Here is a 15,020-nt window from a genome sequence, read left to right as displayed (position 1 = left end):
AAATAAGAATATAAATGTATTTGTGTTCCTTTGACTGTTATTTTTGTAAAGATTTAATTTATTTTTGTGGTAGTTAAAGTTTAAAGTACATTCAGTTGCTGATTATTATTACTGTATTCCTAATTCTATTTCAGAATGTTGCTTTCCACATATTTTTTTAATCTTTATTGCCATAATAGAAAGAGCAGGGTGAGAGAGGAGACAGTGGACCAGAGGCCAATAGGGATGATTATGCAGGGTCACAGGTGAGAAGAGAATATAACTAGCTACGGTATGTCACTACTACTATTCTTAATTCTATTTATAAATTTTACTTTATAGATTTATAGATTTTGACTTTAGATTTTGATAGTATATCATTTTAAAGAACTAAAGTCGGTTCCCCGGTGCTGTGCTGTTTGTGGTTATGTGGTTCTTTAGCTGCTAAGGAGAGGTGCAATTGAATGCAAGAGGATGATAAATCACTCAATAGACCTCTGAACAATTTGTCCCCCTCACTTCTAAAATGTTGGCTACGCCCCTGGTGCTCACATCACCGCTTGTGGCTATATTGTTAATTTTGATGTTTTAGCGGGATCCTCAAATTTTGCATTGTTGGCTTCTGAAAAGAAATCATCATATAGCAGATTCAGTGATGTCATCAAATATCAAATCGTTACCATAAGAATCAAAATGTATCGTTGCAGATTCAGCGAGGTCATCAAATGTCGAATCGTTACCTTAAGAATCAAAATGTATTGTCGCAGATTCAGTGATGTCATCAAATATGAAATCGTTACTGTAAGGATCAAAATGTATCGTGGCAGATTCAGTGATGTCATCAAATATCAACTCATTACCGTTAGAATCAAAATGTATCGTCGCAGATTCAGTGATGTCATCAAATATCAAATCGTTACTGTAAGGATCAAAATGTATCGTCGCAGATTCAGTGATGTCATCAAATGTCGAATCGTTACCTTAAGAATCAAAATGTATCGTCGCAGATTCAGTGATGTCATCAAATGTCGAATCGTTACCTTAAGAATCAAAATGTATCGTCGCAGATTCAGTGATGTCATCAAATGTCAAATCGTTACTTTAAGAATCAAAATGTATTGTCGCAGATTCAGTGATGTCATCAAATGTCGAATCGTTACCTTAAGAATCAAAATGTATCGTCGCAGATTCAGTGATGTCATCAAATGTCAAATCGTTACTTTAAGAATCAAAATGTATTGTCGCAGATTCAGTGATGTCATCAAATGTCGAATCATTACCTTAAGAATCAAAATGTATCATCGCAGATTCAGTGATGTCATCAAATGTCGAATCGTTACCTTAAGAATCAAAATGTATCGTCGCAGATTCAGTGATGTCATCAAATGTCAAATCGTTACTTTAAGAATCAAAATGTATCGTCGCAGATTCAGTGATGTCATCAAATGTTGAATTGTTACCTTAAGAATCAAAATGTATCGTCGCAGATTCAGTGATGTCATCAAATTTCAAATCGTTACTTTAAGAATCAAAATGTATCGTCGCAGATTCAGTGATGTCATCAAATTTCAAATCGTTACTTTAAGAATCAAAATGTATCGTCACAGATTCAGTGATGTCATCAAATGTTGAATTGTTACCTTAAGAATCAAAATGTATCGTTGCAGATTCAGTGATGTCATCAAATATCGAATCATTACCATAAGAATCAAAAATGTACTGTATCTTTAAGGTGTCTGCTGTCTGGGACTGTATTAATGCTAGCTAAATAGTTGACCGTAGTTTATTACGCTATGTCCAAGCAACCAAATGATGGGACTGGGCAGCACAGTGGAGGGTTTGTTTGTTTGTTTGCTTTTAAGCTAATAAATGTATCAGTGATCCATCCCTGGATGTGAGATCAATATCGTGATAAAGTGCGTCGTCTTATATAGTCAGTATCTCTATAACGCTGACCAGCTCCATTGTTTCTCCATATTATAAGTAGCTGATTAGATTTTAACATCAAATCATTTTCTCCTCCTTTTCTCCCATTAACTAATTTTCCACAGTTCCCACTCTCGGCTCATGGCTATCGTTCCTGCTGTGAGTTTGATGACTCAAGCGCTGCAGGATCTGGACGTGCATGAAAAATCTTGTGGAAATGTTAAGCGTGCCACATCATTTCCTTCGCTTTCCCAACTTCTCTCTCCATAGATTTGGCTCTGTGGAGGAGACGGAGCAGATCTGGGCCCAATTTCAGTTCTGGTTCTCGGTTGTTATGGAAAGATTTCCTTTGACAATTATTTATTCAGTTATTAAAAACTAAAAACGTTTGTTAAAACCAGGGCCGGTTCTAGGCAGGCATATATGAGGGGGCAGTCAGAAATGTGAAGGGGGCATCATGCGTACACATCAGGCTCCAGCACTTTTTTTTTTTCTGTGCTTGTAGTAACAGTGTTTTCTTCATGGAATTAGGTTGTTAGCCATGTGTCCAACCCCAACTTGGAGAAGTGGATTGCACTTTGCCAGGCCTCTACCTTCAGACCTGTCCAACTTGGGTGTCCCACCTGAAGACTAAGCTCCTGCTGGTATAGCTCTTAAGGTCGCTGAGGCACGCAAACCCCCTGACCACAATAAGGTGGCAATCCCTCCGGGGGGGAAACTGAAAAATATAAAATAAAATATCCTTCATCCAAGGCGGCACGGTGGTGTAGTGGTTAGCACTGTGGCCTCACAGCAAGAAGGTCCAGGTTCGAGCCCAGTGGCTGGCGAGGGCCTTTCTGTGCGGAGTTTGCATGTTCTCCCCGTGTCCGCGTGGGTGCGACCCTGTAGAAGGATAAAGCGGCTAGAGATAATGAGATATGAGACATCTGTTTTGCCCCAAGGATTTCATTTTTCAGACTTGCGTTGTCTGCCACCGTGCCAGCCAGCACAGCCAGAGGGTGCAACTGGGTTGAATCTAGATAGATTGGGATAGGGTGCAAGACTAGATATGGCTTTCATCAGGTCAGCATTCCTCTGTGAAAATCTAGTTTCCATTTCTGAAATGGCCCTGTCAAGGATGTTGAGCAGAGATCTTTTCAGAGACTGATGGGAATTAAGGGTAGGATCATCAGAGTCTGTATGGCCCACAGTTGAGAGCACACCACTTTGACCAAGGTGTTTGCTCATTGTTCTCCTTCTCTTTGGAGGATGTGAATCATCTCCAGCAGCCGCCTGAGAGAACTCTGCCCAATACTCATCTTTACAGATGTTTTTTAGGGACTCCAGTGATGCACCAACAACCTCAGAAGCACTGCACATATCCACAGACTGAGACTGTAGAATTGCATTTGCTGGTTTCAAGACACCAAGCACCTGCACTAGAAACTTTCCAGTCTTGAAGAAGTGATGCCTCTTAATTTGACATAGCAGGCATGATGCCTCGGTGCACAGGTCAGCTGCAGCATCATCATCCTCTGTCATCTCAGATAGGATACTGAGAATATGGTCTTGATTTTCAACAATGCACCTTGTCACCTCATAGTGGCTTGTCCACTGGATTTCAAGCAGCCTTTTAAGATTAGGTGCATCATATTTCTCAGACAGGGCAGCACGGTGGTGTAGTGGTTAGCGCTGTCGCCTCACAGCAAGAAGGTCTGGGTTCGAGCCCTGTGGCCAGCGAGGGCCTTTCTGTGCGGAGTTTGCATGTTCTTCCCGTGTCCGCGTGGGTTTCCTCCGGGTGCTCCGGTTTCCCCCACAGTCCAAAGACATGCAGGTTAGGTTAACTGGTGACTCTAAATTGACCGTAGGTGTGAATGTGAGTGTGAATGGTTGTCTATGTCTGTGTCAGCCCTGTGATGACCTGGCGACTTGTCCAGGGTGTACCCCGCCTTTCGCCCGTAGTCAGCTGGGATAGGCTCCAGCTTGCCTGCGACCCTGTAGAACAGGATAAAGCGGCTAGAGATAATGAGATGAGATATTTCTCAGACACATGGTGGTGCTGAAAAAACTTGTCGAGTGAACTAGAGGTCCAAAAATCTTTTTGCACATGGTTCACTCTGCATGGCATGCACAACTACTAGGTGCAGTTGGTGGTTGTCACAATGGATATATGGGACATATCGAGCAAGCTTCTTTTGGAGCAGAGCTTGTACACCACCGCTTACCCCACTCATCACAGAAGCTCCATCATAACATTGGCTAAGTATGTTGTCAGCACTGTAGCCAGCATCAGAAAGGTGTGTCAGTATCTCAGAGGTGATGTACTCTGCATCAAGTTGATGCAAGTCAAGCAACCCAATAAGATGCTCCTCTGGCATGGAATTGCTGACAAAGCGAATCATCACAGACAAATTTTCCACATTGCACCTGTCCCTGGTCCCATCACTTTTGAGGCAGAACCCCGCAGAATCTGCATTTTCATATTTTTTCCTGACCTCTCCAAGCACCATGTCTGCCAGTGTTTCAATAATTTCATTTTGGATATCCTTAGATGTGTGTTTAGCATTCTTTGGGATACCCTTAGCAATGCTTGCTAGCTTCTCATCCTTCTTTAAGGTATACTCCATCAGTTTTAGAAAGAGACCTGAAGCAACGTCGTCATTACCAGCTGCATCATGCCTCAAAGTTTCTACAGTCCCATGGAGCTCCAACTCATTCACATAGAGAAATTTAACAGCACTGCCCACACTCTTGACATATGCCCCTTTTCCACCAAAGCAGTTCCAGGGCTGGTTCGGGGCCAGTGCTTAGTTTGGAACCAAGTTTTCTGTTTCCACTGACAAAGAACTGGCTCTGGGGCCAGAAAAAATGGTTCCAGGCTAGCACCAACTCTCTGCTGGGCCAGAGGAAAGAACCGCTTACGTCAGCGGGGGGGGAGAGTTGTTAAGACCAACAACAATAGCAAGACCGCGAAAGGTCGCCATTTTTAAGCAACGAGAAGCAGCAGCTGTACAAACGCGAAGTCATTATTATTATTATTGTTGTTATTATTGTTGTTGTTGCTTCTTCCGTGTTGTTTTTGCTTCGATATTCTCGCCAAGGTTTATGCAAACGTAGCGACGTAACTGACGTATACAGCGATGTAACTGACGTATACAGCGACGTAATGACGTGGCTTCCCTTGGCACCGCGAGCTATGGAAAAGCAAACTGGTTCTCAGCTGGCTCGCAAGTTGAACGAGTTGTGAACCAGCACCAGCCCTGGAACTGATTTGGTGGAAAAGGGGTAGTAGTAATGGTTTATTTCAAGTTGTGTTTTACCAACCAACAGTGAGTCAACAGTTCCCCCTGTAGCCTGTCTGCTTTTGTGCTGAGTCCAGACGGTTGAAGCATGCACATGGTTGTGGCTGGACATATGCCTCTGTAGCCCCTTGTTTCGATCAAGTGCTGCTTTCCAGTTGTTAAAACCCATTAAGGTGAAAACAGCATCCCTCTCATTAACAGTGCTGCCATATTTCCGACAGGGGAAACAGAAGCAAGCGTCTCGCACAACAGAATACTCTAGCCATGGTCGTGTGCGGTACCAGGCAGGATTGAATGAACTTAATGTTGTTGTACCAAATGCACGCTTTGGGTAGCTACCCAGTATTGGCTGAGATGGCGCATTGCCATTTAAGTCACTGGGTAGCTGAGCAGGCTGCTTTGGGGCAGCACTTGTTGGGGGAGGTACAGAAGCAGTGCTTGCTGATGGTAAAGGTGTAGTTATGCTAGCTGCTGTCTCTGATGTACTAGCAGCATCATCATTGCTACTATTAGTACAGGCAGGAGCAGCACTACACTTCTTAAAAGCTCTGAAAAACAGATGCATCGCACAGCATTAGCTTTCTCTTTGTGAGCTGCTGGAAGCTGGAGTGGAAAATACGTAAGCTGGCTTTGTAAAAACCGCTGTGATTATATGGGCGGCACGGTGGTGTAGTGGTTAGCACGGTCGTCTCACAGCAAGAAGGTTCTGGGTTCGAACCCAGCGGCCGGCAAGGGCCTTTCTGTGTGGAGTTTGCATGTTCTCCCCGTGTCTGCGGGGTGCTCCAGTTTCCCCCGCAGTCCAAAGACATGCGGTTAGGTTAATATGGGACGGCCTTGGGCTGAGGTGCCCTTGAGCGAGGCACCTAACTCCCAACTGCTCCCCGAGCGCTGTTAGCATGGCTGCCCACTGCTCTGGGTATGTGTGTGTTCACTGCTTCAGATGGGTTAAATGCAGAGAAATTGTGCGATGAATGAATGAATAAAAGTTGTGCTTATGAAACAAAACAGTGCAGAGCTACAGCCTGGGGCGGGGCTTTACATACAGTAGGGGTCTGTCAGACACAGGTCATTTGTCCTCAGTCTGTTACATGCAGTGGACGTGACTTGTGTGACTGAGAAAACACCCCCCGAATTTGGCAGAGTTTTGCTGTTTCTTTGAAGTCTTACCACTCCGTGCTGAAACCTGACACTACATGCTACGTCTTGGCTCATTTGCATACTATCAGTGATCGGATGTTTACTGGGGGCTGAGGGGAAGGGGTGTGTGTGTGTGTGCTGCGCAACCTGTGAAGATACACACAGCGGAGGGACAGAGAGATGAGAGGTAGCTGATACTGTATCTTGTCCCTTTTTCGGCGGATTACTGCAGTTACTTTTGTCAACTTGTAATATTTTAATTTTGTGGTTATATTAAAATGTTCTTTCTCAACTTCCAAAAATTTTCATTTGAGGGGGCGAGACATTTATGTGAGTGGGCAATAACCCCCTCTTGCCCCTGCGTTGAGCCGGCCTCGGTTAAAACTATTTACAACCTGCAGAACTGATCTATAATAATAATAGTAATAGTTGTTGTTGCATACTAATAGTGATTGTATTTTATATCGCAGAGTTGAGTTACTTTAGTTTGTGTATATTTATATAACTCCAATGAATGCATCGTTTCATTCCACTCAGATCTGATGTGTGACGCACTTCTTCACACACACTTTCATGTTTTGTCACACACACATTTACTCCACCAGTGTCATGTGACTCACATCAGCTCCTGAACATCAGCAGCGGTTTCTGTTCCTAGAAACATCTTGAAGAATGCTGTGCCCTTTTCATCCGAGCCGTAAATGCCACCACTCTTGTTCAGTAGTTTTCCACTTTGCTGCAGAATTTGATCGATTCTTGAGCTTCCTGGTGGAGGAGTAAACTGTGTGCTGCGGGGCAGGAAGGAAACAGCAAGTGTGTGTGTGCGTGTGCGTGGTCTGAGAGAGTGAAGAATTTGTGTTACTGATCTGAATGTGTGCACTACAGGACGTGAAACAGTACAGGGAGGGTTTCAGCTCCTGAGACCCAAACGGTGAAAAGAGGAGGATAATAAAGTTTTCCCCCCCACTCTGCATTTCAGCATCATGTGTTTCTACACATGACTTCTTCCTTTTAAAGGTGTTTTGGACATGTCTGTCCTTCCTTCCATCCTTCCTTCCAGTCTCCTTCCTTCCTTCCAGTCCCCTTTCCAGCCACTCCCCTTCCTTCCTTCCAGCCCTCTTCCTTCCTTCCTTCCTTCCTTCCTTCCTTCCTTCCTTCCTTCCTTCCTTCCTTCCAGTCCTCCTCCTCTTCATTCATTCATTCATTCATTCATTCCACTCCTTCTCTAGCCTTCCTTCCTTCCTTCCAGTCCTCCTCGTCCTTCCTTCCTTCCTTCCTTCCTTCCTTCCTTCCTTCCTTCCTTCCTTCCTTCCTTCCTTCCACTCCTCCTCTAGCCTTCCTTCCTTCCTTCCTTCCTTCCTTCCTTCCTTCCTTCCTTCCTTCCAGTCTCCTTCCTTCCTTCCTTCCTTCCTTCCTTCCTTCCTTCCTTCCTTCCTTCCTTCCACTCCTCCTCTAGCCTTCCTTCCTTCCTTCCTTCCTTCCTTCCTTCCTTCCTTCCTTCCTTCCAGTCCCCTTCCTTCTTTCCACTCCTCCTCTAGCCTTCCTTCCTTCCTTCCTTCCTTCCTTCCTTCCTGTCCTCCTCTTCCTTCCTTCCTGTCCTCCTCTTCCTTCCTTCCTTCCTTCCTTCCTTCCTTCCTTCCTTCCTTCCTTCCAGTCCCCTTCCTTCATTAATTCATTCCACTCCTCCTCTAGCCTTCCTTCCTTCCTTCCTTCCTTCCTTCCTTCCTTCCTTCCTTCCGTCCAGTTCTCATCTTCCTTCCTTCCTTACAGTCCTTCCTTCCACTCATCCTTTTCCAGTCCTTCGTTCCACTCCTCCCCTTCCTTCCTTCCTTCCTTCCTTCCTTCCTTGCTTATTCATTTTTCCTTCCTTTTCTCCAATTCTTTCCTCCTTTTCCTTCCTTTGTTTCCTGTCGTTCCTTCCCTCCTTCCTTTATTTTTTCTCTGTTCTCCCCTACCTTCTTTCCCTTTTTCTCCTTCCCCTTTGCTCCATTCCTTCCATCTCTCCCTTCATTATATATGATGGACAGAAGTTTTTTTGTTTGTTTGTTTGTTTGTTTGGTTGGTTGGTTGGTTGGTTGGTTGGTTGGTTGGTTGGTTGGTTGGTTGGTTGGTTGGTTTTTTTTGGTAATTATTTTATTTGTTGAGTACATGTGTATTGTGTGAAGTCGGGAGTGTATGTACTCAGAGTAACGCTCTTTAACAGCAGTGTGTTGAACTGCAGCCAGGAAGGAGCCGAACGCATCATTAACGCTCATTAGGCCTGAGTGCTCAGAGTTAGTTAGTGTGCAGGAGTGCAGGTGTGAGAGCGAGTGCAGCCGAGAGAGAGAGAGAGAGAGAGAGAGAAAATAGTAGCAGATATCCAGCACCCAGAAACACTGTGCTGTTTTAATGCTGGCTGGAGTAACAGCACACATCTAAAGAAATCATCCATCATACAGGAGAAATCTCTCTCTCTCTCTGCTCTGAGTCACAGGGTGGAGTTGGGTCGGATGTATACCGTGTTGATTTTTACTCTCTCCTCTTTCTGTATAGATGTGACTCTGCAGTGGTGTTAATTGTAATTAAGTGGCTATATTTAATACTTAATATTGACCCGTTTACACGCGACAGTTTTCTTGTTTGGTTTTGCATTTCAGCATTAAATTTTATATTTATACTCTGTGTCTGTTGAGTCTGCAAACTCGAGAGATTATTCATTGTACTGTATGATTAACACTGTCCCAGTGTTTTCAATGGCATTTCATATCAATTTGATTGCATATTCATTTTTATCGGAGCTGAGAGTGAAGCTCCATACTTAAGAGAATACGGTAAAGCCTTGACCTGATTTTTGACGGCTTTCGTGTACCACCACAGGGAACCCGATCACAAGTGGAAGGTGACGTATCTCAAACACTTGACCACCAGACAAAAAAATCTGTATCTTCATTCCCATAAGATAGATGGATTTTTATCCAGTGCTCATTTTTAATTTGCTTCTGAAACAACATGCAATTAATTACTAACACATTTTATGGCAAACATCCATGACAGTTTCATATAAAACTAGTTAAAACAGTTTTATTAGTCCACTCGCTTGTTGGACAGTTGACAGTTTCTGTCATGTAAGGGTGATAGACGAATGTAAGTGCAGGAAGAGTTTTATTGAAAGCACACTAGCAAACAGATCCGAAACACAGACAAAACAGGTAGTGGTTGAGTGAGGTACAGACAGGATATCAGACATAATACAATACTCTCAGTCCAAAACCACAAACAGTCAAAACCAGAAAACGATCCACATTACAAGGCTTTCGCAAAGTTTGTGTTACTGAGAGTCCTCATATATATGCGCTGTGATTGAGCTCTAATCAGGAACAGGTGCAGGGTAATTAGTTCTAATGGTGCACACAAACTTTGCAATCTCTGGCTGCACTCTGAGTTCCAAAGCATGTGGATGTGACCGATGTAACCAGACAACTGTTTGCCATATCAAGTTTGATATCGGATGGTAACTCTATAGTAATGCTGTAAAGTGAAAGTGCTGGTTCCCTGCTGTCCACCAGGCACCCAGCAGTGTCACAGCATAGTAAATGTCGTGGTGTTGTTTCTGGCGCATGGCATGCGGAGTCAAAGGAAGGAATAAATATTGTAACTGCGATGTGTATCTCATTATTGGTCTCACTGTCAAGACAATGCAGTGATTTATTGACGTGAAATACACGACACTACACAAATCCGATGGTTTGTTCATGGTGCGGTTAATATTATTATTCTATTCAGGTTGATTTTGTGCCCTTGTGAATATTTTGCTTATATACTCATCAGGTGCTCTGCTTTTAAGCAGTGTGTGTGTGTGTGTGTGTGTGTGTGTGCATATATATATAAAAAATGTTATTTACCAGCTGGGAGGTCCGTATCGTGAAATACCATGACCGAGGTCTTGAAAGTACTGAGCGAGGCCCTCTGGGTCGAGGTCAGTACAGTATTCAAGGCCGAGGTCATGGTATTTCACCATATGGACTGACCTTAAGCTGGTAAATAAATTTTTTTCTTTACCAAATTCTAACAGAAAACGAGAGCGCCCGAAAGGGAAAACCGAGCCGAGCCGCCATTTTAAATCCTCATTCACGGCTGTAATGCAAATGGCTTTCTCCTCAGTATACAAGTGCACTTCCATGGCAGGAAAAAACTACATTTTGCCGCCTATGTAGTCCCCTATTTATACAAAATTGAGTCATTCAGGATTCAGCCATGTTTTTGCTCAGCGTTAGCAACAGTTACAGGTTTTTAGCTTTCTCCTGAAATGTTTTCTTTTATTTCTTCTTCCTCAGGGTAGTAAAACTTGCTTTTGCTGTGAAGACTGTCGTTATCGCTATCCATGCTGTAAAATTAATGCTATTCTCCTGAGAAATGCTGAGAAAAATTTAAGATTTTTGATGATCTTATAAATAAATCTTATTAAAAAAAATAAATGTTGACAAAAATTGCTACTATGTTTGCTGTTGTTGTGAACGAGCGAGTCGCCAGAGGTCCGTAACCGGGATCCGTAACTGGGGTCCGTATCGTAGGATACGGACCTGCTCGCCAGCCAATCAGAGCGCAGGATTTGATGGAAACCGGACCGCAAAAAAAAAAATTTTATATATATTAAAAATAAATAAGTGGTGGAACTAACCAGCTAGTTGAATTCTTATTACTTAAACAACACCTCCTCATACTTTTTATTGGTTTATACTGTAGATACATTTAATGTCCATGAGATGTATATTATCATTTGTTATAGAAGTTATAAACAGTCATTCCCTCACCATCTTCTCCTTTTTCTCTTCTCTATCTAGAAGCTTGTAACGCTTGTTCCAGAGAAATCATAAAGCCATCCTTCACTGAGAGTATACTGTGGCGGAAAACTTAGTTACAGCTTTACCTCTGACTGTTATAAAGCACCACACTGGAATATCTATATTTATTCTATCCACATTCACTGGATATAAGCAATTGCATGCTCTTATTGTCTAAACAAGGTTTAGTTAAAGTGGTGCTTGAAAGTTTGTGAACCCTTTAGAATTTTCTATATTTCTGCATAAATATGACCTAAAACATCGTCAGATTTTCACTCAAGTCCTAAAAGTAGATAAAGAGAACCCAGTTAAACAAATGAGACAAAAATATTATACTTGGTCATTTATTTATTGAAGAAAATGATCCAATATTACATATCTGTGAGTGGCAAAAGTATGTGAACCTCTAGGATTAGCAGTTAATTTGAAGGTGAAATTAGAGTCAGGTGTTTTCAATCAATGGGATGACAATCAGGTGTGAGTGGGCACCCTGTTTTATGTAAAGAACAGGGATCTATCAAAGTCTGATCTTCACAACACATGTTTGTGGAAGTGTATCATGGCACGAACAAAGGAGATCTCTGAGGACCTCAGAAAAAGTGTTGTTGATGCTCATCAGGCTGGAAAAGGTTACAAAACCATCTCTAAAGAGTTTGGACTCCACCAATCCACAGTCAGACAGATTGTGTACAAATGGAGGAAATTCAAGACCATTGTTACCCTCCTCAGGAGTGGTCAACCAACAAAGATCACTCCAAGAGCAAGGTGTGTAATAGTTGGCGAGGTCACAAAGGACCCCAGGGTAACTTCGAAGTGACTGAAGGCATCTCTCACATTGGCTAATGTTCATGAGTCCACCATCAGGAGAACACTGAACAACAATGGTGTGCATGGCAGGGTTGCAAGGAGAAAGCCACTGCTCTCCAAAAAGAACATTGCTGCTCGTCTGCAGTTTGCTAAAGATCATGTGGACAAGTCAGAAGGCTACTGGAAAAATGTTTTGTGGATGGATGAGACCAAAATAGACCTTTTTGGTTTAAATGAGAAGCGTTATGTTTAGAGAAAGTAAAACACTGCATTCCAGCATAAGAACCTTATCCCATCTGTGAAACATGGTGGTGGTAGTATCATGGTTTGGGTCTGTTTTGCTGCATCTGGGCCAGGACGGCTTGCCATCACTGATGGGACAATGAATTCTGAATTATACCAGCAAATTCTAAATGAAAATGTCAGGACATCTGTCCATGAACTGAATCTCAAGAGAAGGTGGGTCATGCAGCAAGACAGCAACCCTAAGCACACAAAGAAAGAACGTTCTACCAAAGAATGGTTAAAGAAGAATAAAGTTAATGTTTTGAAATGGCCAACTCAAGTCCTGACCTTAATCCAATGGAAATGTTGTGGAAGGACCTGAAGCGAGCAGTTCATGTGAGGAAACCCACCAACATCCCAGAGTTGAAGCTGTTCTGTACAAAGGAACGGTCTAAAATTCCTCCAAGCCGGTGTGCAGGACTTTCAAGCACCACTGTATTATAGCATTTTTCACAAATTGCTCCTGTCATTTCGCCGGTTTGTTTACATTCTAAGCAGAAATGATTTTGTCGGACATTTTGTATCAAGTTTTCATTTATCGAATTTGCAAAAAATGAAAATAAAAACGATCCATTTCTCGAAATCCAGTGACTGTGGATAGAATAAAACAGTTATTCCGCTCAATCTCATCGTACGTAGCTTATAGCCAACTCAGCTCTTGTACAACTCGATTTCATGGAATAACTGTTAAATAGCTACATGTTTATCTAAGCCGCTATGTTATTTATTTACATGAATCCATGTTCTGCGTTTAGCTAGTTAGATAGTTACCCAATGGTGCCAGAGCACATCTTTTAATCCACAAAGCATTGGCCAAAACTCTAAATTGTGTATCAAGGACTTCTAATATGAAGGATATAAGTTTTAGACCCGACTTAAATGACTGCCACATCATTGTTGAAATGGTATTGACTCGTCTTGTTTGTGTAGAATCATTTAATTTAATTCTCTTGATAGGCATGTAATGATGCACCCAATTCATGATATTGGGTTCACAAGTTTCATGAGTTTCCCATCATATTTTTGAGAACAAAAAAAATTAATGAAGCAAATGTTTGGTAATAAAATTTTCAATGTTTATTTTCCTACTCTTTATCAACTTTAATATTCATTTTGTTTAATTTTCTTAATAACCAACAGTAATTATTTACCCACATTTGTAAACGTTGGAGTAAAATATAATCGCCTATTAACACAAATGTATTAAAGATGAAAAAAGTTAATAATAAATAGGCCTTTTCAGAATCAACTTTAATGAATATTTGTACTCCTTCTCTTTTATTGCATCCATCCAATATAAATACAAAATCCAACAAAAGGACATTAACAGCTCACAGGGCTGCTGGCTCCTAGAAATGACTAAAATGCTAAGAGCCAAGTTATAAGGAGGGGGAAAAAAACACATTCAGTAATTGGCAGGTTGAAGGAGTACAATGCCCACAAACACACAATACACACAAAAATGCACAAATAATATAAGAGAATGAATACCCAATACTGAAAACAAAGGAAACGGACATATTATTCCAAGAGCAAGCCAAAAAGAGCGCAATAAATGATTTTAAAGGGGAACTGAAGGCAAATATTTTATCAAAATTCTATTTATCTCATTTTATTAAATATAGGAATGCATTTTTGATCGCTATTCTGTCACTGCTGTAGCAATTTCTGAGTGTTTGAAATATACTATGTAATATCAATCCATATGTCAAAGCAACGGCCCGTAAACGAGATTCGTTGAGACCTGTGCGAGACATCGTACGACGGAAGTAAAACGTACAGCGGAAATCAAAGTGACCAACATCTGCCAACGTTGTCAAAAGACGCGCGCACCCTCTTTCGAATGCTGATGTAATCAAGCCGGAAGTTTTGTTTGTTTTGATAGCAATCAGGAAAGTTTGAAAAAAGTAGGCAGTAATCATCATTTAAACTCGTTTTTGTGCAATATTTCGTTTAGAAAACAGTTTTCAAAATGGCGGCACTGACACCTGGCTGACGCTTCACGTTTCGAAGTCTCGCACAAGTCTCGTGAAGATCGCGCGGATAAGCGACGCCTGCCGTGGACCAAACGAACTAAATTCAACATGGCTAAAAACCGAATAGGCCGATCAGTATAATTGCAATTAGTTGCCAATACGAGTCACAATATAAGGTTACAAAAACCGAAAACATAATTGAATAACACGTTAATTAAGAAATAAGGCAAGTTTAAAAATGACTTCAGTTCTCCTTTAATATGCTTTAAGAAGTTCCTCTTCGAGTTTCTTTTTGACTTGTCGAAGACAGACAGACTTTAATATGTAACTCAGTGGAACTCCAAATCATTGGTCCCTGAAAACATTTATTAAATTTACCATGGTTAGTTCTTACTCTTGGAAAATAATCAGACTGTTTATCTCCAAATCCTGTGTTGTAGTTGTGAATTTCCTTTGTTGAGATAAAGAATGTGTTGAAAACTAAAGGTAATAACTGATTGTGGAATACATACATGAAAATTATTGCTGTATGAAATTTTACATCATGCAGTTTTATAATCTCGAGAGATTTGAATATCTAGAGAATGTTCATCGAATTGTGATGATATTAGTTGCGTAGCTTTTTTCCTGTAGGACAGAAAGAGGCTGATGGTGGTATGGTGAGTGTTACCCTGAGCAGTTAATTCCATACATTAAAAATGGATGAATGACAGCATGGTGAAGTTGGATAAGGATGCTAATGTATCCTTACATTAGTCATTGATATTCCTGCTATTTAAATAATAATAACGGGCGGCACGGTGGTGTAG

General features: G+C 41.6%; 1 protein-coding gene across 2 annotated transcripts in view; it reads left to right on the top strand.

Annotated features, from left to right (window-relative positions):
- zgc:101566 (Transmembrane protein 263-B-like) overlaps positions 1 to 15,020 on the top strand; it is a 180,368-nt gene that overhangs the window by 139,011 nt on the left and 26,337 nt on the right. The window contains exon 1 of one of the 2 annotated variants that reach the window (XM_060928254.1): positions 6,469 to 6,510. The exons of the other annotated variant lie outside the window; for it this stretch is intronic. Within the exon in view, the coding sequence (XP_060784237.1) occupies positions 6,504 to 6,510 (7 nt within the window). The 5' untranslated portion in view covers positions 6,469 to 6,503. Of the gene's footprint in view, positions 1 to 6,468; positions 6,511 to 15,020 lie in introns of those variants that run through there. 2 annotated transcript variants of the gene reach the window in all.

Source organism: Neoarius graeffei, chromosome 8 (genome assembly GCF_027579695.1).
Source record: "Neoarius graeffei isolate fNeoGra1 chromosome 8, fNeoGra1.pri, whole genome shotgun sequence".
NCBI lineage: Eukaryota > Metazoa > Chordata > Actinopteri > Siluriformes > Ariidae > Neoarius > Neoarius graeffei.
Note: the sequence above shows the minus strand (reverse complement) of the source record. Positions and strands in the feature narration are given on the sequence as shown.